General features: G+C 47.5%; 1 protein-coding gene across 1 annotated transcript in view; it reads right to left on the bottom strand.

The window, feature by feature from the left end:
- Window positions 1-24,906, bottom strand: part of ELP2 (elongator acetyltransferase complex subunit 2) — a 373,658-nt gene that overhangs the window by 166,396 nt on the left and 182,356 nt on the right. The window contains exon 12 of the mRNA XM_077492004.1: window positions 22,386-22,535. Coding sequence (XP_077348130.1) covers window positions 22,386-22,535 — 150 coding nt within the window. The remainder of the gene's footprint in view (window positions 1-22,385; window positions 22,536-24,906) is intronic.

Here is a 24,906-nt window from a genome sequence, read left to right as displayed (position 1 = left end):
TCAAATCCCACGGAGGCAGTGGTGGTCGAACTGGAGGGGCCACATGTCAAACCCCCTGAACAAACGTACTCACCAATGAATGAGTCGCCAAAGGTCGCTGAAAAAAAGACAGCCAAAGCTAATACCTGCCCCTTAACAGTGCCTAATGCAAGTTTCTGATCTACTTCTCGCTGCAAAAACAGCAGGATCCTGGAAACTGAATATGTACATGGACGCCACCCTATCTCCTCACACATGGAGATGTAAGCCTTCCACGTATGATGATAAATCTTCTGAGAAGAGGACCTCAGTGCCCTCAGCATAGTGGAGATCAACGAATCCGATAGTCCTCGGTCCCTTAGCACCTGGCTTTCAACAGCCATGCCGTTAAAACCAGCGATGGTAAAGCAGGATGAAGTATTGGACCTTTGCAACAGAAGGTCCTCCCGTATGGGCAGCTACCAAGGAACATCGTACCAAGGATGTCAAGGCCAATCTGGGGCAATCAGAATTACCGGAATCCCCTCGGCCTCCACTCTGCGTAGCAGACAGGGTAGAAGTTTTAGCGGGGAAGGCATAAATCAGCCGATAATGCCCCCATGGAGCAAGTAACGCGCCTAACGTGTCCGCCCAGGGGTCTCTTGTCCTAACCACAAACCTCTGTACCTTCCGATTGAGACGAGAGGCCAAGAGATCCACATCTGGTGTGCCCCACCTTAGGCAAATGAGCCGAAATACATCCAGATGCAGCGACCATTCCCCTTGGTCCAGCATCTGACTACTTAGGTAGTCAGCCTGCCAGTTTTCTACGACCGGAATGTATACGGCCGACAGAGCCAGCATGTGCCACTCTGCTCACTGCAGGATGTGAGCAACCTCCAGTGGTGCAGCCGAGCTCTTTGTTCCTCATTGATGGTTGACATACGCCACCACCGCGGCGTTGCTCGACTGGATACTGACTGGACCCCCCTGCAGCCTCTTTGACCATGTGGAGAGGCACCGCCTGATCACCCAAAGCTCCAGCACATTGATCGGCAGGTGGGATTCTTCCTGCGTCCAGTGACCCTGTGCTGACCGTACGCCCCAAACTCCCCCCAGGCAGTTAGGCTGGCGTCCGTTGTGATCACCGTCCAACGGAGAGGAAGGAACGACTTCCCAGACCGAAGGGCCGGAGACCTCAGCCACCACAGAAGGGAATCTGGCTAGCTGATTCGCCCCAATTTTACAATCCAGGGATGTCGGAGAGTTGTCCCATCTGGACAGGATCTCTTTCTGTAAGACTCGCGTGTGGAATTGAGCATACGGTACCACCTCGAAAGTGGCTACCATGAGACCCAGAACTCGCATGCAAAAACGCAGCGACTACCACCTGCGGGACACCAACAACTTCACCGCAGATTGAAGAGTCTGCAGGTTGTCTGAAGGGAGAAATACTCTCGCCTCTGAGGAGTCCAGAATCAAGCACAGTTACTACAGGCATTGATTTGGCACCAACACCGACTTCTCGAGGTTCAACACCCAACCAAACTCCCGGAGAGTTTGTATGGTGATCCCCACATCCTCCCTTAATTCTGAGGTGGAAGCTGCTCTCAGGAGGTCGTCCAAGTAAAACACGATTGCGATCCCTCGTTGTCTTAGCAATGCCAGAATTGGGGCTAGCACCTTGGTGAAGACCTTTGGCATGGTCGCTAGGCCAAAAGGGAGAGCTAAAAATTGATAGTGCTTGTCCCTGACCACAAATCGTAGGAACCTCTGATGCCTGCCGCATATGGGGACATGCAATTATGCGTCCTTGATGTCCAAGGATGCCAAGAAATCCCCCTGATGGAGTGCCGTGCCCACGGAGCGAACAAATTCCATCCTGAACCTTTGTCTCCCGATGGGTCGGGAGAAGATGAAGGTTGGAGGGAAAAAATCTGTTTAGCGGACAAGAAACAAACCCGATGAAAAAAGTTTGCAGACCCACTGGTCGATAAGAAGGGAGGTCCACAGAGCTGCAAACTCCCAAAGATGACCCCCCCACTTGAGAGTCGGGCGGGGGCATACCTTCATGCGGCAACAGATTTGCTTGCAGGCTTGCGAAACCAGGGATGCTTTTGTCCCTCAGTGGGCACATGGTCGGACTGGGAACGCTTACCTGCTGACGGGGCAGACAAAAAATCCCCTTCTGAGTGGAAAAGAAGGGCCCTTGCCTACGGCGTTGCTCCTTACCCTTTCTGGATTGTGAGAGCAAAGTACTCTCTTCCCCTAGTAACATTCTTAATAATGTCATCCAGCGAGGCTCCAAATAGCCTCTCCCTCTGGAAGGGCAAATCTGCCAGCGCTTTCTTAGAAGTCTGGTCCACAGACCAGCATTTAAGACAAATCAGGTGACGTAGCACCACTGCTGATACTGCATCACAGACATACTTCAGTCATGACACCAACTGGTCTGCCAGTTCCATGCAGACTGGGCAAACCTGTTGCTTCTCCAAGTCGCGGTTCAATAACTTAGCCCATTTACCAAGGCCATGGCTAACACTGGCCGCAATGCTAACCCCACGACCGTAAACATGGACTGGGCCACCACCTCGACCCTTCTGTTGGCTGGGTCCTTGAAAGCAGGAGTCCCTTCCACCGGAATTATGGTTACCTTATTTAACCTGGATACCAGGGGAGTCAACAACCGGAGGAGATGTCCATTTTTGCGGTGTGTTACCGCTCCTCAAAGTGGTAACGCACCGCCATCAATCTCGGGACTGAAAATGCCCGCTGCTGGCTTCCTCACTCCTTGTAAATAAACTTATCAAAATAAGTTAGGTAGGGAAACACCTTAGCAGTGCGGGCCAGCTTGTGGGACCCAAAAGGGACCGACACCTCTGCAGATGCCCCCTCTATCTTTAGGGTATCCTGCATTGCTGTGATAAGTGCTCCTACTAGCTCTTTTTCCTGTGCTGACCCTGACACGGAGTCATCCTCGCAGTCCGAACGGTCCTGGTCCACATCCTCTGACACGTCAGAACAGGGGCCACCTGTCACAGTGGGGCCCGGTGTCTGAATCAGAGCTTTTCCCAGAAGACAGTGGGGGGAGGGGGTGTTTCTTTACCCCCCTTGTGCCCTCACTCCACTTCCACCCCGACAACAAAGGACTCCAGGACCACCGACAAAGCGTCCATTGGCACCGCAGGTGCATGTGAGCCAGTTGCAATAACAGGGATGTCTGGGGAAGAAGCGCCAGCTTCTGATGCCATGCTGACCCACTCTTGCCTGTCACCGCTTAGGGACCTAAGGCAAGCCACAACAAAATCCCACCTTCCTAGCTGCCACAGACTTGGGGGGCCCCCGCAGTATTCACCACCCTGACACAGGTACTGCGCTGTGCTGCCGCCGTCCGCTCTCCGCTGTGCCAGCCATGAGGTGTTCTGTGTCAGTTTTGCGCTGTTGCAGACTGAAAAAGCCACCCAGCGCTAGAGTGAAACAAAGCTGGGGCTACTAGAATATGGCCGCCTCAGCAAAAAATGACGGGAAAATGGTCGTGGTTAAGAAAACTGGCTGCAGCTACAAGTAAATGGCCACGGCCCTGGAAAATGGGCACGTTGGCACGGCGGCCAGACCCCACATGGCAAACACACAGACTGCAAAAAATGGCCTAAAAACAGGGAGAAAACTAGGGGACCACCAACCGCCCAGCACAGCCCTCTGCCAGGGCTCAGAGACCCCCCCCAGAGGACCCCCGGCCAAGTATGTGCACTGCACCCCCTATGCTCATTCACACAGCAGCCCATAGCATGGGGAGGAGGGGAAGGGACAGGGAGAGAAGAAAGGGGGAGACCCCCTAGTTGACCTCCCAGGGAATGCCCACTGCTCCATCCTGCCGAGACCGGTGGAGCCGTACTTACACCTCCTGCAGGGACTGCTGGACGCATTTCCACGGACAGACCCATCACCTGAGCAGTATGGGGTGGCTGTCGGACATGGCACACTGACTCAGACAGCAGTAGCCCGGTCATGTGTGTGCCCCGGAGAACATAGCTCACTGGCCACCCCTGGACCAGACGGGGCATGTCATGGCTGACCCAGCGCATAGCTAGGGTCTGCTCACGCTCGATGGCCAGGCTGGGGAGACTACCAGGATCTATATTATCCAGCCTGTCACCCAGCCCGGCTGTTGATTGTAAATCACAGGAATCAAAAGCAGAAAAAAAAAAAATCCTGAGGACCAATGGTCCCCACAGGGAGCCAGGTCCTTCTCTTACACTAGGCGGAAAGAAACTGAGCTGCTGGAAGCAGAGTGAGGGGTTATAGCCAGTAGGACCGCCCCCTGGATGGTACTGAGCAGTTTTGCTGTTTTTACATGTTCTGCCTAGTCCTGAAAGTGGTGATATAGCCCTAAGGTCAAGATTAAAGGTGCTGTGTACATTAACCACTTTCAGACCGGACCATTTTGCTGGTAAATGACCAGAGGTCTTTTTACACTTTGGCACTGCGCTGCTTTAACTGGTAATTGCGCGGTCATGCAATGTTGTACCCAAACAAAATTTGCGTCCTTTTCTTCCCACAAATGGAGCTTTCTTTTGATGGTATTTGATTGCCTCTGCGATTTTTATTTTTTGCGATATAAACGTAAAAAGACCGCAAATTTTGAAAAAAAATGATATTTTCTACTTTTTGTTATTAGAAAAATCCAATAAACTCAATTTTAGTCATACATTTAGGCCAAAATGTATTCAGCCACATGTCTTTGGTAAAAAAAAAGTCAATAATTGTATATTTATTGGTTTGCGCAAAAGTTGTCACATCTACAAACTAAGGTACGTTTTCTGGAATTTACGCAGCTTTTAGTTTACGACTGCCTATCTCATTTCTTGAGGTGCTAAAATGGCAGGGCAGTACAAAACCCCCCCAAATGACCCCATTTTGGAAAGTAGACCCCCTAAGGAAATTGATAAGAGGCATGTTGAGCCCATTGAATATTTTATTTTTTTGCCTCAAGCGATTGAATAATGACAAAAAAAAATTTTTTTTTTTTTTTTTACACAAAGTTGTCACTAAATGATATATTGCTCACACATTCTATGGGCATATGTGAAATGACACCCCAAAATAAATTCTGCTGCTTCTCCTGAGTATGGGGATACCACATATGTGGGACTTTTTGGGAGCCTAGCCGCGTACGGGGCCCCGAAAACCAAGCACCGCCTTCAGGCTAAGGGCGTAAATTTTTGAGTTCACTTCTCACTACCTATTACAGTTTTGAAGGCCATAAAATGCCAAGATGGCACAAAACCCCCACAAATGACCCCATTTTAGAAAGTAGACACCCCAAGCTATTTGCTGAGAGGCATGTTGAGTTCATGGAATATTTTATATTTTGCCACAAGTTGCGGGAAAATTACAAACTTTTTTTTTTTTTTTTTTTTTTTTAACAAAGTTGTCACTAAATGATATATTGCTCACACATGCTATGGGCATATGTGAAATGACACCCCAAAATAAATTCTGCTGCTTCTCCTGAGTACGGGGATACCACATATGTGGGACTTTTTGGGAGCCTAGCCGCGTACGGGGCCCCGAAAACCAAGCACCGCCTTCAGGCTTTCTAAGGGCGTAAATTTTTGAGTTCACTTCTCACTACCTATTACAGTTTTGAAGGCCATAAAATGCCAAGATGGCACAAAACCCCCACAAATGACCCCATTTTATAAAGTAGACACCCCAAGCTATTTGCTGAGAGGCATGTTGAGTCCATGGAATATTTTATATTTTGCCACAAGTTGCGGGAAAATTACAAACTTTTTTTTTTTTTTTTTTTTTTCACAAAGTTGTCACTAAATGATATATTGCTCACGCATGCCATGGGCATATGTGAAATGACACCCCAAAATAAATTCTGCTGCTTCTCCTGAGTACGGGGATACCACATATGTGGGACTTTTTGGGAGCCTAGCCGCGTACGGGGCCCCGAAAACCAAGCACCGCCTTCAGGCTTTCTAAGGGCGTTACAGTTTTGAAGGCCATAAAATGCCAAGATGGCACAAACCCCCCCAAATGACCCCATTTTGGAAAGTAGACACCCCTAAATTTAGGGGTACACTAGTGAGACTAGGTAATAAATGGCGGGTGCCCTGAAACTATAAAAAAATAACTAACCAACCAGCGTCACCTGTAACAGTTATATGGTGATCACTGGTGAAAGGGTTAACTAGGGGGCAATCAGGGGGCTTTATGCGGTAGTATATGGGGGTCCCTGGCGCTATAAAAAGCTGCGGCGAACCTAAATACCTACCTGCCTAACTAGCGTCACCTGTGACACTAATACGGCGATCAGAAAAATGATCGCTTATTAGGCTGGGTTCACACTGGAGCGATGCGGAAACGCCGCGAATCCGCGGCGGGTTCCCGCATCGCATGACTCCCGGCGGCAGTTCACACTGCCCTATGCGAACTGCTGGGAGTGTCAGTGAAATGTTACTGACACCCCCAGATCAGTTCGCATATCGCAGTGCGATCTGCAAACTCGGATCGCATGGTGTGAACACCCATGCGATCCGATTCTGCTGCGGGCCAAAAAAAGGGTCCCGTGCGAATTTGCGGCGGGTGCGGCGAATGGCTGAACTCGAATCGCACAGAGATCGGATGTGATTTGCACTGCAGTGCGGTGCGAATCACATTCGTTCTCATAAACCGCTGCAATGTGAACCCAGCCTTAGTGACACTGGCGACGGGGGGTGATCACGGGGTTAAACCTTTATTGGGGGGGTTAGGGGGGTACATTAGAACTAAAGGGGGCTAACTCTAACTGCCCTAACAGTTATTACAGTCACAAATGACACCAATGCAAAAAATAAAAAAAAATAAAAAAAAAATTACATTGGTGTCACTGTGACTGGGGGGGCAGGGGTAATTGGGGGGGTGATCGGGGGGTAAAGGGGGGGTGTGAGTGTGCCTGGCATGTTCTACTGTGTGTGTAGAGTGTTGGTGCAACTCACCGATCCGCTCTCCTCCGTGTCGGAACGAAAAATACCGACACGGAGGAGAGAATACATCACTTCCTCTCCTGTGTTTACATTACAGGAGAGGAAGTGATGTCACCGGGGATTTCTATTCGTCGGGAGCGATCGCGAGGGGGTGGCCATGAATGAATGGCCGTCCCCTCGTCCGGGATCGCTCCCGAACGAATACCGACCGCCGCAGGCACCGGGCGGGGGCCCGATCGGGCCCCCCGACCCGCGGGAGGCAAGGGACGTACATGTATGTCCTTATGCCTGCCCGTGCCATTCTACCGACGTACATCGGCGTGCGGCGGTCGGCAACTGGTTAATGAATGAAAGAGAAAACGCACCCACTGCTGAGAAAATAGTCCAGCAACTGCTGCTGCCATTAATGCTTAGCCTGATGCTAAGTAAACGTGCCTTGGGAATGCCTGTGTCACCAACACTCACATGCCTCAATCTGCTCTGTGTCCCTGCGTCAGATGAATGCACCTGCAAAAGGTGCACTTATAGCCTACACAGCCTCGCGTTGTGGACGTTGAGGCACGTCAATGCCACGCCCCCTCCACTTTTTTTGAAGAGAGACTGTTTTCCCACGCGAGCGGGCTTCTGATCCGACCAGATCGGCATGTGGGGGGAGGGTGGGGTGGAGGAGAGCTAATGGAAGGAGAAGCGTTGTGCTATGGCGGTGGAAGCGGGAGCGACATACTGCTGACTATTCCGTGCTCCCTCTGCCTCACAGAGAGAGAAGAAGAAAAAACTTCTGTGCAGGTCGGGGATGTTTAAAAATAAAACCCCCCTTCTAACAGCTTAACCGAGGCTTGGGACTGGAGGAAGCCTTCAGCTTCTACTGACACAGAGCAAAACTGACAAGCATGGAACAGGTCTTGATAGCCCCCGGTGGCGACTTTAGGCATGACAACACTTAAAGCGGGACTGCACTGCGGAAAAAAATATTAAAAGCCAGCAGCTACAAATACTGCAGCTGCTGACTTTTAATAAATGGACACTCACCTGTCCTGGGGTCCAGCGATGCCAGCAGCCGAGGCAGATCAATCGCTCGGCTCTCGGCTGCTGCCGCCACCATTCTAGGTGAGGGAATCAGGAAGTGAAGTGGCTTCACTTCCCGGGTTCCCTACTGCGCATGCGCAAGTCGCGCAGCGCAATAGGAAATGTCCGCGCTGTCTCTGGGACCCGTGTGTGTCCCAGTAGACAGCGCACAGGGACAGGAAGAGGCATAGACTCCGTGGGAGTCTATGCCCAGAAGTGGGTGTAAATACCTGTCTTTAACAGGTATCTGTGCCCCCCTCCCCCCTGAAAGGTGCCAATTGTGACACCGGAGGGGGGAGGGTTCCGATCAGGGGAAGTTCCACTTTAGGGTGGAACCCCGCTTTAAAAGAGAAAACCCATAAGAATTAAAAAAATTCCTTAGGAATTGCCACTTAACTTATGCTTCTGCAGGGTTATGTGGTACACCAAACAGACCCAATCTTCACCCCTCATGACGGGCTCTGTTAGAAAACCTTCAAGGACCAGGGCCTTTTTTTTTTTTAATCGGGGTTCCACACCCTTGGACCCGTATAATACCTTTGCAGGAAACTATATGGCTGAGAAAACCAAAGCACTGGATCCTGGGGTGCAGCTATCTAAAAATAGAAGCGTTACATACTAAACCTTGTTTCTTCCGACACAAGGCCTGGGTACCATTCAATTTGGCCTGAAAAAAACAAGTTAAACTTACCGGTAACTTGTTTTTCAGAAGTCTTTCAGGACAGCACCTGAGAGATAGTGACTCCTCCCACCACACCATTGGAAACACCTTCTTCCTCTAGAACCTTAAAGGGAGGCACCTCTCTATCATACATCAGTTGTAGAAGTACAAAGACTTGAGCACGATTGTGCACTGAAGCTATGGTTGGTAAGAATTCTGGGTCTATCCCAAGTATAACTATCTGGGAAAAATAAACAAATAAGGTTCCTTAATTGATAGAGCGTTTAGCTCACTGATCCTGCGTGCAGAGACAATGGCAATCAGAAACACTGTTTTAAAAGTGAGATATCCGAGAGGAGCTTCTTCCAAAGACTCAAAGGGAATCTTTGTTAGTGACTGCAGGACAGGACTACCAACAGATCCCATTCAGGGAAAGCCTTAAGTGGTGCTGGTCTAGATCTCGTAAGAGCCTTAAAAAACCTGTTACAAGCGGATTCAAGGCCACAGATTTTTCTAAGAACACTGCTAGCGCAGCAACCTGCACCTTCAGGGTACTAACCACTAGCCCCTTGTCAGCTCCATTTTGTAAAAATTCTAGAATGGAAACAAGACTCCCTGGGTCCTGGGCAGACAAATTACACCATGTATTGTAATCCTTTCAGACCTTAGAATCAATGTCCCTTGTCACTTTTTTCCTACTTGACATTCGTGTTGAAATCAACCAGTTGGAAAACCCCTTGCTTCTTAGGAGCTGCTCCTCAGATGCCAAGCTGTGAGCGCCAGAGTGGCCACCTCTGGGTGATTTACCGGGCCTTCTAACAGAAGATTGTGCCTGAGGGGCAGATGCCAACAAGGTCTGACTGCCATTCTCAGAATGGTTAAAAACCAGGCCCTTCTTGGCCAAAAGGGCATGATTAGAATGACTGGTACCATCTCCTTCTGAATTTTTCTTAATATTAACGGAATTAACTGGAATGGGGGGAAAGGCGTAGCAAAGATGGAATTTCCATGGATATGCTAAAGCATCTGTCCTTAGTGACCAGATTGTTTAGGGAAAAGAATCGAAGAACTTGAGCATCCTCCTTTGAGGTGAACAGGTCCCTCTCTGGGCTGCCCCCATTTTTCGCCAATCATAGTGAAAACCTCTGGGTTCAGTGACCATTCTGCTTCTTGAATGGGGTCCCTGCTCAGGAAATCCGCTACCCTGTCCAGGGTCCCTTTTAGGTGGACTTACCATAGAGACAGCAAATGTCCCTCTCCCCAAAGAATTTCATGGCTAATACTTGCAGTAACCTGCACCTTGTACCCCCCTGCCTGTTTATATGAGCCACTGCCGTGGCATTGTCTGTTAGCATCTGAACATGCTGGGAGTGAAGATCCTGAGCAAATGCCTTTAGAGATAAGGCAATCACCTTGAGCTCTCTCCAGTTTGAGGACCTTGTTGCCTCCTTCTTGGGCCAGCTTCATTGAGTGAAACTCTTTCCTAGGTGGGCCCCCCAACCCCAGGAACTGGCATCGGTTGTCAGTCTTTTCTCGACCGGTTAAAGCCCAGACTAAACCCTCCGAGGGTATCTGCCTCTTCCACCACCATAGTGATCTCTACACCCGAGTTGGAATTTTTACCTGTTTCCAGGGATTCCAATTTGTGATCCCATGATCTCAGGAGAAAGGCCTGCAGGTACCTGAAGTGTAGTGTTGCCCACTGAACTGCCAGCATTGATGAAATAAGAACACCCAAAGCTGACATAACTTGTCTTACCATCAGCTTCTGGTTGGCATGTAGTAACGACACCGTATCGTGAATCTTGTCCTCCTTTTGATCCACAGAATTGAATAGATAACCTAGAAACTGAATCTCCTGAGATGGGTCTAGGAAAGATTTTTGGAAGTTTAAAATCCACCCAAGAGACTCCAAATGGCTGCATGCTCTGCCTAAATTGCTCTGCAATTCCTCTGTTGCGGGGGTGAAAAAGAGCAGATCTAGGGCATGGCCTGCTGCAGACCGGGATGGCTGCCTGAGATCCGAGCTCCGCTCCACGGCCTGGATATCGGCAACACGCAGCGACTTTCCTATATTTTTTTCGAACCATACCCCTCCCAATGACGCAACACCAACTCAAAAAACTTCAGGGGATTCTTAACGTTTTCATCTGGCAGCAGAAACGTCCTAGAGTGAAGAAGTCTATAGTACTGACTCCAGTTCATTCTGGAGGGCTAGGGGCACCTAATGTCCAAGCCTACTACCGAGCCTCCATTCTAGACCAACTGAAAACTTGGTGGTCGGATAACCGTCATTCAAACTGGAAACAGATCGAATCCACCGTACTGGACACAAACGCTAAGTCTGCTTGCAGCCACCTGGCTTAAGCTCCCTCCCCAGCGCTACCCACTTGACACCATCACGGCCTCCAAGAAAACATGGTCAGCGTTAATACAATCAACGGATGGGATCTCGGTGGAGACCTTGACTAAACTACCCCTTGATGCACTTCAACTTATCTCCCCGGATCTACCCCTCTCAGAATGGACAAACCGAGGCCTTACTTACCTCGGATCGCTTTTTGAAGGCTCCACCTTGAAAACCTTTACACGTCTCATGGAGCAATACGAACTGCCCAAACACACCTTCTTCCTCTACCTAAGGATCAGATCTATACTCTCCAAAATGCGATACTCATCCTTGGACTGTCTGACGCTCCCCTTACTTACACATTATACTCTTGAAACTCCCAAATGCAAAGGGATCTCTGTGATATACAAACTCCTCACCGAACCTCACTCGGATCTTCTCTCCTCCAGCATGCAATACTGGTCTCCCCTTACAGACCAGCCACCGACGCAGCTACAATGGCAGAAAGCCCTCCTACTACCACTACGTTTATCCCGCTGCATCACTCACTGGGAATCCACACAGAAGCTATTTCATAAATGGTATTTTACCCCAGAAAGACTGGCTAAAACATACTTAAACACCTCGCCCAAGTGTTGGAGGAATTGCGACAAAACCGGTTCCCTGCTACATATTTGGTGGGAATGCCCCCTATTGAGAAGCTACTGGGACAAAGTTAAGAGCCTAATTCTCTCACTCTCTGGAGTAACCCTTCCTCTATCCCCATTGGATCTTCTACTGGGACTTCACATCCCTGCCTGGCCTAACCACCTCCGTACTCCGGTTACCCACATACTTATTGCAGCCAGACTCGCAGTTGCGAGAAGATGGAAAACAGCCCTTCCCCCCACATTGGAAGAAGTCATTCAAATCCTTAACCAGAACTTTCAGATGGAACATTATTTTGCTAAAGCTAACCATTCCACAAGTCGTTTTCGCAGATCCTGGGAGCTCTCGATTACTAACCCGAGGAGTGCTCCTCTATTATGATCATACCCATCGTCTATATCTTATTAAGGACTTAATTGCTCTTTATGTGTGGTGATCACTGACTAACTCTAGTTGCGTATGTAACTTTGCCCCTCTACCTTCCCCCCCCCCTATCTTTACTTTTCTTTCCTCATCCTTTTATGAATGTTTGAATACCTTGCCTTTATTATCATCTCTGTTTATACTCACACCGCGATATGCCCATTTGGTGATGTCTATGTACTTCTTTTTTTTCTCAATAATTTCAATAAACATTAAGTTTAAAAAAAAAAAAGAGCAGATCTAAATAAGCAATTACTGCAATTCCCTGAAGACGAAGCAGGGCTAAGGCTTCTGTCATCACCTTGGTAAAAATGTGGGGTGAGGATGATAGACCGAAGGGTAAGGCCCTGAATTGTAGATGATAAATCATGCCTTCGATCCTTACCACCAACCTGAGATAACTCTGGGACTGGGGTGAGACCGGAATATGTAAGTATTCACCCTTTAAATCTATTGACGCCATGAAGCAACCTGGCGTCAGTAGATTTGACTGAGAAAATTGAGTCCATCTTACACTTTCTGTATGTGATGGATTTGTACAGAGATTTCAGATTGAGAATCAATCAAAACTTCCTGTTTTTTTTACCAGGAAGATATGAGAATAGAACCCCTTCTTACATTCCATTAGTGGCACTTGGATTACTACACCCTGCTGCATCAGTTCCTCTAGAGAGGACTTCATGGCCAGGGCCCTTACTGGATCTCGTGGGGTATTTGTTATCAGAAACCTTTTTGGGGGGCTTTTGGTAAACTCAAGATTGTAGCCCTGCGAGAGAGTAGTCAGAATAAACTGATTTGAAGTTATCCCTGACCACTGCGGAAGAAACTCTTGTAATCTTCAGCCCACCCGCAGGGACGAGTCATTGTGATTTCTCGGCCTGTGTAGGAAGATGGAAAAGAATTTTGCCTTTACCTTTTGCTTTTTGTGCGGACCAATTTTTCTTTCTCCCCTGAAACTTACTGTCTTGCTCCTGAGTTTTTGAGGTTAAAAAATACATTTTAGGAACGGCTTTTTCTTTTTGACTGGGAAGGACTTATTTTCATTTGCAGTTCTGTCTAGGATACTATCTAGATCAGGGCCAAAAAGAAGGTCAACGGTAAAGGGAATTCCACAAAGCTTGCTTTATAATGCTGTATCACCTAGCCAGGTCTTTAGCCATAAAGCTTGTCTTGTAACATTTGTCAGAGCTGCTGATCTAGCTAACATTTTATTTGCTTCAGTCGAGACATCTGCAATATAAGCAACTGCAGAGAAGGGTAGGAAAAGAATCTAGAATCTCCTGCTTAGGGAAATCTGCCATGATATGTGATCTTCGTTGGTTCACCCAGTATTCCAGATTCCTGGCTACACATGTTGTGGCCATTGCTGGCTTTAAATTGCTCATGACTGATTGCCATGATCTAAAATTAGCAAAAGATCATTGTGTTTGTCCCTCAGAACCCCCATGTCTTCAAAAGACAGGTCTGTGGATCTTGAGACCTGGGAGAAGGCAGCATCCAACCTGGGCACCTTGTTCCACACCGCAGAAGGGTCCTCCTCATAAGGAAAACACCTTTTGTGGGCTTTGAAAAAAATAGGATTTTTATAACAGCTTACCTGTAAAATCCTTTTCTTTCTCATACATCACGGGACACAGAGACTCAGTAATTACTGATGGGTTACAGGGTATCACTAGGTGATTGGACACTGGCACACCCTAGACAGGAAGTTCAATCCCCCATATAACCCCTCCCCCTACTGGAGGTACCTCAGTTTTGTAGCAAAGCAATATAAGTGTATTAGAAGAGGGGAGGGACCTCTGAGTCCCGTGATGTACCTCAAAAGAAAAGGATTTTACAGGTAAGCTGTTATAAAAATCCTATTTTCTCTTTCTCGTACATCACGGGACACAGACGCAGTAATTACTGACGGGATGTCCCAGAGCAATTCTATCTGAGGGGAGGGGAACCACACAACATAAATCAGACCTGCAGACCCTGTACCACTGCCTGCAGCACACTACGCCCAAAGGCGATATCCTCATGCCTTCTCACATCCACCTGATAAAATTTGGTGAATGTATGAACTGATTACCAGGTTGCTGCCTTGCAGATTTGAGCCATGGAGGCCTGGTGATGCACTGCCCACAAAGCACTAATAGCCCTAGTGGAGTGCGCCTTGATTTGAAAAGGCAAAATCTTTTGCTTCAAACCATAAGCTTGAACAATTACTTGTCAAATCCATTTAGCAATGGTAGATTTCGACGTTGCCTGTCCTCTCTTAGGACGCTCTGGCAATACAAACAAAATATCCGTTTTGCAAACCTGAGCAGTCGCTTTGACTGCTCTCACTACATCCAAAGAATGCAGTGACTTCTCTTCCATAGAGCAGGGATTTGGAAAAAGGGAAGGCAGAACAATATCTTGGTTTAGATGAAAACCTGAGACCACCTTCGGTAGAAAACTAGGATGAGGGCGTAACACCACTCTATCCTTCTGCATTATCAGATACAGTTCTTTACAAGAGAGGGCCACTAATTCTGATACTCTTCTGGCAGAAGAAATGGCCACCAGAAAAAATAATTTCCTTGTCAACAGAACTAAAGAAATTTGATGCATCAGTTCAAAAGGCTGCTTCTGTAAAGCTGACAGAACCAAATTCAAATTCCAGGGGTTCAGAAGTGCCTTAACTGGATGATTAAGGTTTGTTACCCCTTGTATAAAGCTTCGGACCAAAGAATGTGAAGTGGACATTGAAACAGAACCGATGTTACATGATCTCTGAAGCTCTGCAAACTCACTCTGTTTTTCGTTCTATTTCTATAGGTTTTCTATTGCCTTGGTTGTCATCATTTTATGTTATTTTACACTTTCTAGCTTCAGCTTGCTTCCTTTCCTTTCCCTTGACATGAGGATGTGATGTCTGTTTTACTCATTGAAGGGTTCGTAGGGCCCTATTTGGGCTCGTCACTTAATTTTTGTGTCACTTTTAGTGTGCATTATTTGTTGTTGCAGATAAGTGCTCTGCATATTGTAGCCTGTAACTTCTATGTGGGTCTGTTCGCCTGCTATCACAGGCTCTCTTTACGTGTATTCGTTGACTCTGTAACTACAATGTGACATTTGCTTAATAAAACTTATTGAAACAGAACCGATAAGGCCGAGACTTGGTCCTTGATGGTACTCAAGGCCAGTTTCATCTCTAACCCATTTTGCAGAAATTCGAGGATTCTGCTTATGACATTTTCTGGGATTACAGCCCCTGGATTCACACCAGGAGACATATGCTTTCCAGACTCTGTGATAAATAATTCTGGAAGCTGGCTTTCTTGCATTAATCAAGGTAGATATCACAGGGCCCGAAAGCCCACGATTCTTCAGAATGTGGGTTTTCAATAGACCATTAAATTTAGCGCTTGTAAGGTAGGCTGGAATACTGGTCCCTGGGATAGCAGGTCTGGACGGGACGGTAGGGTCCAAGGAGAGCCTACCGCCATCTTCACTATTTCTGCATACCAAGCTCTTCTGGGCCATGCTGGGGCCACCAGAAGCACCGACTTCTTTTCCTGCCTGATCCTGCAAAGAAGTCTTGGCAGTAGCAGAATAGGAGGGAACCGCTTCAAATGAAGCCACCAATTTCCCCAACAACCTCATACAAAGATGAATAGAAGGCCCCGACTACCTGAATCAGTTCTCTTATAGCACTGATCTTTGCTTGGGGTAGGAATACCCCCTGCCCAAAGGGGACCCCTTTGAGCCCCTAATGTTCGGGGAACTTGTACTACTTCTACCCATAGTGCAAAGCAACAAAAGGTAGAGGTACCACAAAAAAATGCACTGATTGCTGAGCACTGTAGTTCAGCAACTGCCGCTGCTACTAAGACTCAGTCTGGTTCCTAAGCAAATGCTGCCTGGGAATGCCTGTGTCCTCCACACTCACATGCGCCTGTCAGCTCTGTGTCAGTACATAGGCTGTGTGCATCTGAAAAAGAGAGCACTTTAAAGCCTATGTAGCCTTAGTGCTCTGCTCCCCCCTCCTCCGACCACTTCCGCCCCCCCCCCGCTCGTCTTTTTAAAAACAAGTGTTTCCCGCTCGAGCAGAGGCTCTAACTCTGATGACAAGCATGGAGGGGAGGCTGGGGCAGAGGAGAGGGAAGGGGCATGGATGTGAAGCCGCTGTAATGGCAGCGAAGGGCAGTGGGTGCTGCGGTATGTTATTGCTCTCTGCCCAGGCCTGTCTCAGTCCCCTAATCCGTGGAGGGAGAATCCCAGAAGGAAAAACAACCCTTACCTTCATCCTTCCTGGAACATGGCTGGAGGAGCATAGAGCATGGACACCAAGCAGACTGATCTAGCATGAAAGGTATGTGCTCTTGGCAGCCCACGGAGGTGACTATAGGCATAGCATACATTTACTTAAAAGGAGAAAACCTATTATAATTAGAAAAATTCTTGAGGAGTCTCCCTTACCTTATCCAGCTGCAGGGTTTGCATAACAGACCCAATCTTCACCTCTCATGGTGGGCTCCATTAGGAAAAAAGCCTTCAGAAACCGGGGCCCCCTTGAATAGGGGGATCCGCAGTTCTGGGCCCATAAAGCACCCTGCAAGGAATATGGCTGAAATAAAAACAAATACTTGGTCCCAGGGCCCAGCTCTCTAAAAAGAGAAGCGTTACAGGTAAAACCTTGTTTCTTCAGACACGAGGCCCGGGTACCATCCAATTCGGTCTGGAAAAGACACTTTGAATGGATCCGGTCGCATTGCTGGCCCCAGTAAGGAATATTCCAGCGGAGCTCAGCACAGCACATCTTTACTTGTGACCAACACCTAAGACACTGGCGAAAAAACTGAGGTACCTCCTGTAGGGGGAGGGGTTATATGGGGGACTGAACTTCCTGTCTAGGGTGTGCCAGTGTCCAATCACCTAGTGATACCCTGTAACCCATCAGTAATTACTGAGTCTCTGTGTTCCGTGATGTATGAGAAAGAAAAAAGGGTTTTCTCTGTGGATCCTGCCAATTTTCTGAAACGACCGAATGGACCAGGAATGTCCAACCCTTAGGCTCGTTTAACCCTGCATACATGCGGTTATGAAGAGATAATTCCTGCTTTTCTTCACTTAAGTCAAGTGCAACATGAAAAGCTTTATGGAGCCCATCTACCTCTTCTAGGGATAGCTTCAATTTGTAGGGGGCCACCTCAGCCTCCTCAACCTCCTCTTCCGAAGCTTAAATGGAAGGAGCAGGGGACTGCTCTTCCCTGTTTGAATGGTCTTCAGGTAGAGCTTCTACCACCGGGATAGAAAGGGAACCTTGGGAAGACTCTGAAGTGGGTGGCTGACTAGTAGCTGGTTAACTAGAGTCACGAAAAGTTTGAATCGTGGCATATAGTTCCTTCTTTACAGAGGCAACCAGGTCATCACAAACAGAAGCTGATTCCTCCTTGACTAAAGAAGTAAAGCAAGCACTGCACAGGGCTTTTTTCCAATTCTCTCCCATTTTGGTCCTGCAAGGAGGACTTCTCTTTTCTGGGTCAGAGCTTTTAGCCTGAAAAGACAAAAGGGGGGACCTTTTAGTGAGACCCAGTCTTTGCTTTAAAAAAAGACCATCACACAGGTGCACGAAGAAGAAACCAGTCAGCTTCTAGTGCCCAGACAGGCCCCTCACCACTAAGGGGTAAGAAAAAGGAGAGAGGCCAAAACCACAGGTAAGAGAAAAGGGCAGACTTTAACTGCTGCCTCCTACCTGAGCCTTGCTGGTGCTTGTGCCTGCCCCCACTGCTGCAGACGTCGACTCTTCCATAGCAGGTATGCAGCTTTCCACTTGTGGCTTTACATGCCACTTCCAGACTGCCATAGTGCCTCTGCACTGGACCGGAAGCGGAAATAGGCACCAGCTCCTGTCATCTCTCCTCCCCCCGGCATTCACACTGGAAATAAAATTTTCGCTGACCCAGTGACCCGCTCTGTCACTTCCGGCGCGACCACCGGAAAACATGTCAGCGCTTCCTGAGACTGTACAGGCTACCGAATCTACGACTCTCATCCAGCACTAGGAGGGGGAAGAGGAGCCCGATTACTACCGCTGCAGATGCAGGACAGCGGGTCTCTAGCGGAGGAAAAAAAAGAGAAGGAAGCCCCATCTTTCAGGAGCACCCAACAGATCTCGACTCCCCAAAGATGTTCCCTCCGAGCAGGAGGAACCACAAAAACTGAGGTATGGTAGGGAGGTGCCTCCCTTTAAAGTTCTGGAGGAAGGTGTTTCCTATGGTCCAGTGGGAGGAGTCAATATCTCTCAGGTGCGGTCCTGAAAGACGCCTTGGGAAAGACGCTTTGAATGGATCCGGCTGCATGGATTACTCAGCGGAGCTCAGCACACAGCATCTTTACTCGTGACCAACACCTTAGACACTGGCGAAAAAAAAACTGAGGTACTCCTAGTAAGGGGAGGGGTTATATAGGTTGTTAAACTTCCTGTCTAGGGTGTGCCAGCATCCATCACCTAAAGGTGGCCTATATAACCCAGTTATTACTGTGGCTCTGTGTCCCATGAAGTACGATAAAGGAACAGAATTTATTGGTACATCAACATATAAAAAGAAGAGACATTGTTAACTAAGCTACTATTAGACCAACTGTGAAATGTATGACAATGTGATGAATCTTCCTCCATCTGACACATTTCAAAAAGTTCACACCCCCTTCATCAGGCCGCAGGGGGAGGGGGTTCCTCGATGTCCTCCTGGCTTCGCTGTTTCAAAGAATCTTGGGATTCTTGGGGCCCCCCTGGATGACGCAATTTTGTTGCGAAACACGTAGGGCTGAGCGGTACGCTACTTATCACCTCGTGTTTGTGACGGGTTCCAGGAGAACGTGTCTGTCCGTGTGCGTCCGGCCGGCGCCACGGACTTAAGGCGCATTTTCTTTTACACACCTGTAAGTGTATTTTTATATTTTTATCCTTATAATAAAAAGGGTTTTACACTATTTTGAGTTTTATCTTCCTCTATGATTTTGATGCCCCTGCCTCTGAGTCCCTCTTTTGGACCTTTGAGTCAAGTATTCGGGAGCGAGTTTTTCTCCCCAAGATTCTTTGAAGCAGCGAAGCCAGGAGGACATCGAGGAACCCCCTCCCCCTGCGGCTGGAAGTGGTGCACAATTTCATAAAGTTCCGTGTGACCCTCTGTAGTGGGGGGTCATATCTATCTGGTAAGCAGTAAATCTCAACGTATGGTGGTGGACTGAACACGATTCTTCCCATTTTGGATTCTATGAACATTGTGGTTTATTTCTAGAGGATTTCTATTTACAGCTTCATGTCAACCATTTTTGGTGTTTTATACACGGACTCATTGTTTACACACTGGGTGTTTATGGTTTATATATAATTTTTTGTATTTATAGGTTATGTTATGGAAGCTTATTATATGTAGTGAATTACAATAGTGAGATTCTGGATTTGAAATATTAACACGCATGTGCCCTGTATTACGTATATATATATATATATATATATATATATATATATATATATATATATATATATATATATATATATATATATATATATGGTTGCTATACCCTGTATAGTACGTATTTCAATATTACTGCACGAGTAGTTGGTTGTATTTGTTTTTGTTTAAGCGCGGCTTATGATTTTTTGTTTAAAATAGTTTATTGCACAGCTCCGGGGGTCTTCTCGTCGGACCCCTCCGCTATCTTCTGCTAGCTCTTTTGCTAGCGGAGGAGCCCAGCTTTCTTCTTCGTCGCCACCGCCCTCTTCTTCCGACTTCGGGAGTCTTGTCCCCCTCTTCGGTTCTTCTTGCCGGGCAACCACTGCTTCTTCCAGCTCTTTTACTAGCGGTGGCCCGGTCTGCTGTCGCCACCGCCTTCCGTTCTTCTTCTGGAGATGTTGACTCGACGCTCTCTCCGGCCGCAATGCCAGGGACGTGGTGCGCAGCGACTTATATAGGGACAAGGGGCGGGGTCACCGGTTGATGTCACAGTCCCAGCATCCTCCGGGACTGTGACAACGTAAGGGGGCGGGGTCACCATGTGGCATCAACCGGTGACCCTGCCCCTTGTCTCTATATAAGTCGCCGTGCACAGAGTCTCTGGCATTGCGGCCGGAGAGGAGGAAGAAGGAGAGGAGGAGGAGCAGGAAGGAGAGGAGGAGGAGGAAGAAGGAGAGGAGGAAGAAGGAGAGGAAGGAGAGGAGGAAGAAGGAGAGGAAGGAGAGGAAGGAGAGGAGGAAGAAGGAGAGGAAGGAGGAAGGAGGAAGGAGGGAGGAGGAAGAGGAAGAAGAAAAGGTGGCGGCGACAGAAGACCGGGCCACTGCTAGTAAAAGAGCTGGAAGAAGAAGTGGTGGCCCGGCAAGAAGAACCGAAGAGGGGGACAAGACCCCCAAAGTCGGAAGAAGAGTGCGGCGGGCTCCTCCACTAGCAAAAGAGCTAGCAGAAGATAGCGGAGGAGTCCGGCGAGAAGACCCCGAAGACGGAAGACCCCCGGAGCTGTGCAATAAACTATTTTAACCCTTGTGTGTTGTGTTTTTTTGTACATTTTTTTTTCACAGGTGAATGGGTAGGGGTACATTGTACCCCATACTCATTCACATAGGGTGGGGGGCCGGGATCCGGGGGCCCCCTTATTAAAGGGGTCACAGACCCCGACAACCAACGGCCAGGGTTGTCGGGAAGAGGCCCTTGTCCTCATCAACATGGGGACAAGGTGCTTTGGAGTGGGGGGGGGGCCGTGCGGGCCCCCCTTCCCCAAGGTACCCCCAATGTTGAGGGCACGTGGCCTGGTACGGCTCAGGAGGGGGGCGCTCGCTCGTCCCCACCCCCTTTCCTGGCCAGCCGGGCTGCGTGCTCGCATAGGGGTCTGGTATGGATTTTGTGGGATCCCACTCCGTTTTTTTCGGCGAAGGGGATTCCCCTTAAAATCCCTACCGGACCTAAGGGCCTGGTATGCCCCCGAGAAGGCAGGCGGGTCTCATGAGTGAGGCGACATTATCGCTTCGCTCTGGCTGCTATAAGAAAATGACATTTTCCTATTGCAGCCAGCGCAATGGTATCGCGCTGGTTAGAGGAGCCTGTCGCCGGGAACCAGCGCGACACTGTCGTGCTGGAAACACAATATCGGCGGCACCTACTGTACTTTTAAATCTTTCATGTGACAAAATTCTCTACTGTTAGAAAACAGACTAAGTTAATGTGGTTCTAACTCGCAAACATTTTTTTACCTTAAAGCGTTTGTTAATCTACAAAAAAAAGAATGGATCTTGTTCCTTTAAAGCATGTTAAACAGCACAGTGCTTGTGTGGTGTAATTTGCCCCGTATCACCTGAAATACCTGGCTGATCCTGCCAGTTTCTACCCTCCCCTCTGTAAACTGACCATGGTGTAAAACAGTTGTTGAGCCCTGACACCGTGGTCAGTTTACGTGCCTCCGCCATACTCAGCTCTGCTCCCGTGTCTCCTGTGTTGTCCTACTTCCCCCCTCCCCTCCCTGTCAGCTCATACCAGGGCCTCCTGCTGCATTATCACACTATCCTCTCTGTCTCCTAATCCTGTGTCCCCCTGTGTGTGTGATGCAAAAAAAAAAAAAAAATGCAGATTATACTTTGCATTATGCTGCAATTGTCAGACAAGGAAAGAAGAGAGCCGATTGGCATTCTGAAATGAAGTATACTTGGCTTTTATTTTTTATAAATCGCACACACACAGGGTGATACAGGATTAGGAGACAGAGAGGATAGTACGGTAATGTCAGTAACTTAATAACCAGTTTAATGCATTTCCTGCATTAGGGTAAAAAAATGTTTAGGTAGCATTACTCACCTTATACTTGAGACCTCACTCAATCCATCGCTGTTCCCATGTGTAGCGGCTCTCCCCGGTCTCAAAGGCTCTGCTGGAATCAGCCAAATCCTGTGACAGAGTGGGGACGGGGCCAAGCCGCTTTGTTAGTGTCTATGGACGCAGCGTGGCTTGTGATCGAGCCCACTGGTATGCCACAATAGGACGTGGCTTCCTATGGTGGCATACCGTGACAAGGAGGAGACAGGGAGACCCCAGGTGGGGAGGAGGATCAGGGACGCTCCATGCAATAGAATTGCAGGTAAGTAACACGTTCATGTTATAAAAAAAAAACTTTACAATCACTTTAAATATTAACTGCATTCAACAGTGTTCTCAGCTGTTCAACACAAACACTATAAAAATTAGGCAACCCCTGAAACACTCCACAGCTCAAAGTAGCCCAACATTTTACAACACTACACAATTTTTCAAATTATAACAAATATGTACAAAATATAATATACCTGAGCTTGATGCTTTCTTTTCCAAGGAGCAAACAGTCGGGTTGTCTGATCTGTACCAACTGTTATGATAAATTCACCATCAGGATCCCATCTTAAACCTTGTACACTGTTATAATGTCCAGATATTACAACCACGGGAATCCACTCATCCTAAAAAAAAACAATAGTATACAAAACTGCTATTAACTGTTGCAATTAACCCTTGCTAAGTTATCGATAAATCAACAGGAATTATACTTTCACTGCATCAATGTCGAGAAACACGTCATGTACACAGATAGTAATTTTATCAACAAAAATCTCTGGACCTTTATTAATAACTAGGTTTGGAGAAGCTGGATTGCCTATAAAAAAAAAAAAAAAAAAAAAACTCTCAAAACTGAGGCCTTTAGCATTTAGCTAGTGAAAGCATGATGTTTCCACCTCCATGCTCGACTGTAGGGATTGTGTTCTTAGGGTCATAGTCAGCTTTTTATTTCCTCCAAACACGGGGAGTCTCTCTCCTGAAGACGGCACATGTACAGTCATGCCAATGAACACCTAAACGATTCAGAGAAGGATTGGAAGAAAGTGCTGTGGTTAGAGAAGACCAAAATTGAGCTACAGTATTTGGCATTAACTCGACCCGCTATGTTTGAAGGAATAAAAATGCTGACTATGACCATAAGAACACCATCCCTACAGTCAAGCACGGAGGTAGAAATATGATGGTTTAGGGCGGTTACTCTGCTAAAGGTACAGGGCGACCTTGCCACATTGAGAGGCCAATGGACAGGGCCATGTATTGTAAAATATTGGATAAGAACCTTCTTCCCTCAGCCAGAACAATGAATAGGGGTCATGGGTGGGTCTTCCAGCAAGACAATGACAAAAAAAACATACCGACAAGGTAACAAAGGAGTGGATCAAGAAGAAGCACATTAAAGTGGATGAAAAACCCGAAAACATCAAAATTGAAATAGCTAGTCTACCTCCCACAGCAAAGCAATAGAAGCCATCTGCCCCCAGTCTGGTCAGGAAAGGAGCAGCCAATCATCTACAATCCTCTCCATTTTTCTACAGTAAAGAAACCCGACACACACAAAAAAGTGTGTCACCACCTCCCTTTCCCATGACTGACAGACCAGGAGACTTATGCATGGGTATGAAAAAGGGGCGTGCGTCCCACAGCCAATCACAGATTGCTCCCGAAAGAGCCCCAGCCCAATGAGAGACACTGCTGTGCTCATGTCTGCTAATGGGGGGGGGGGTGGTGGGAGACACATCACTGTCATGATTATCAACAGAGCCGAACAGCTTCACACAGATTTAACCCCACAGCTGCCAGGGAGAGAGTCAAGGAGGATACCGTTAACCCCTCAATGGATGAGCACATTTAATGTGCAACTACTACTTGAAAGTGGCGCATTTCAGTAAAATTGCCCAGCCATTGAAGGGGTTAATTGTATCCTCCTGCTTGGCTCTCTCCCTGGCAGCTGTGGGGTTAAACCTATGTGAAGTGGTTCAGCTCTGTTGTCAGTGATGACAGTGATGTCTCCCCACCTCCTCTTCTGTTAGCAGAGATAAGCACAGATAAGCACAGTAATGTCTGTGTACGGATTCATGACATTTGCTCTCCTGCTAAGAATTCTGCATGCCCCTATGCCTCAAATGGTGCCCAGTGTTGATGAGGATAACTGATTTAACAGACTTCAGCTCTGCATTCAAGCTGAGCTAATGTAATTGCCTGGGGAAGGGGGAGCGTACAGATGGGAGGGGAGTTCTGTGATGCGAGGACTCTGCCTACCGAGCTCCGGCCTGTAAACACGACCATGCACCATCGTTTTTCAGAGGGCACAGGGATGAAAAAATGCAGGTACAACTAATGTACTTTACTGTACTTTTAAAAAAGGGCTAACACATGGTGTATGCATCTCCAATTGTTGAACATGGGGTTTACATCCACTTTAAGGTCATGGAGTGGCCTAGTCAGTCTCCAGACCTTAATCCCGGAGAAAATTTATGGAGGGAGCTGAAGCTTCCCAGTTACCAAGAGACAGCCAAGAAAACCTAAGGATTTAGACAGGATCTGTAAAGAAGACTGGACCAAAATCCCTCCTGAGATGTGTGCAAACCTGGTAACTAAAAGACGACTTACCTCTGCGCTTGCCAACAAGGGTTTCTCCACCAAATACTATGTCATGTTTTGCTTGGGGATAAAATAAATACTTTTTTACTCACTGAACTGCAACTTAATTTATACCATTTGTTGTATGTTATTTTCTGGATTTTCGGTTGATATTTTATTTCTATCATTTAATATACACCTATGATAAAAATGTTATGCAACAAGAATTTTTGAATGGGAGAATAATACATGTCACAGTGTGGCATGAGATTAGAATATGTTTGGGGTTTGAATAATTGCCACTTTCAATCAAGGGTTAAATTAACAGTAAAGTTCAGGGGTATGTTTGAGTTTGAGTGAATGACAGGATTTTTCAGATCTGCTTGTTACTCTGCAGAAAATTGAACTACTTTG

Source organism: Lithobates pipiens, unplaced genomic scaffold, assembly GCF_037356315.1.
Source record: "Lithobates pipiens isolate NorthernLeopardFrog02 unplaced genomic scaffold, aLitPip1_a1.2 Scaffold_19, whole genome shotgun sequence".
NCBI classification, from domain to species: Eukaryota; Metazoa; Chordata; class Amphibia; order Anura; family Ranidae; genus Lithobates; species Lithobates pipiens.
This window is presented reverse-complemented; position numbering and strand designations above follow the sequence as displayed.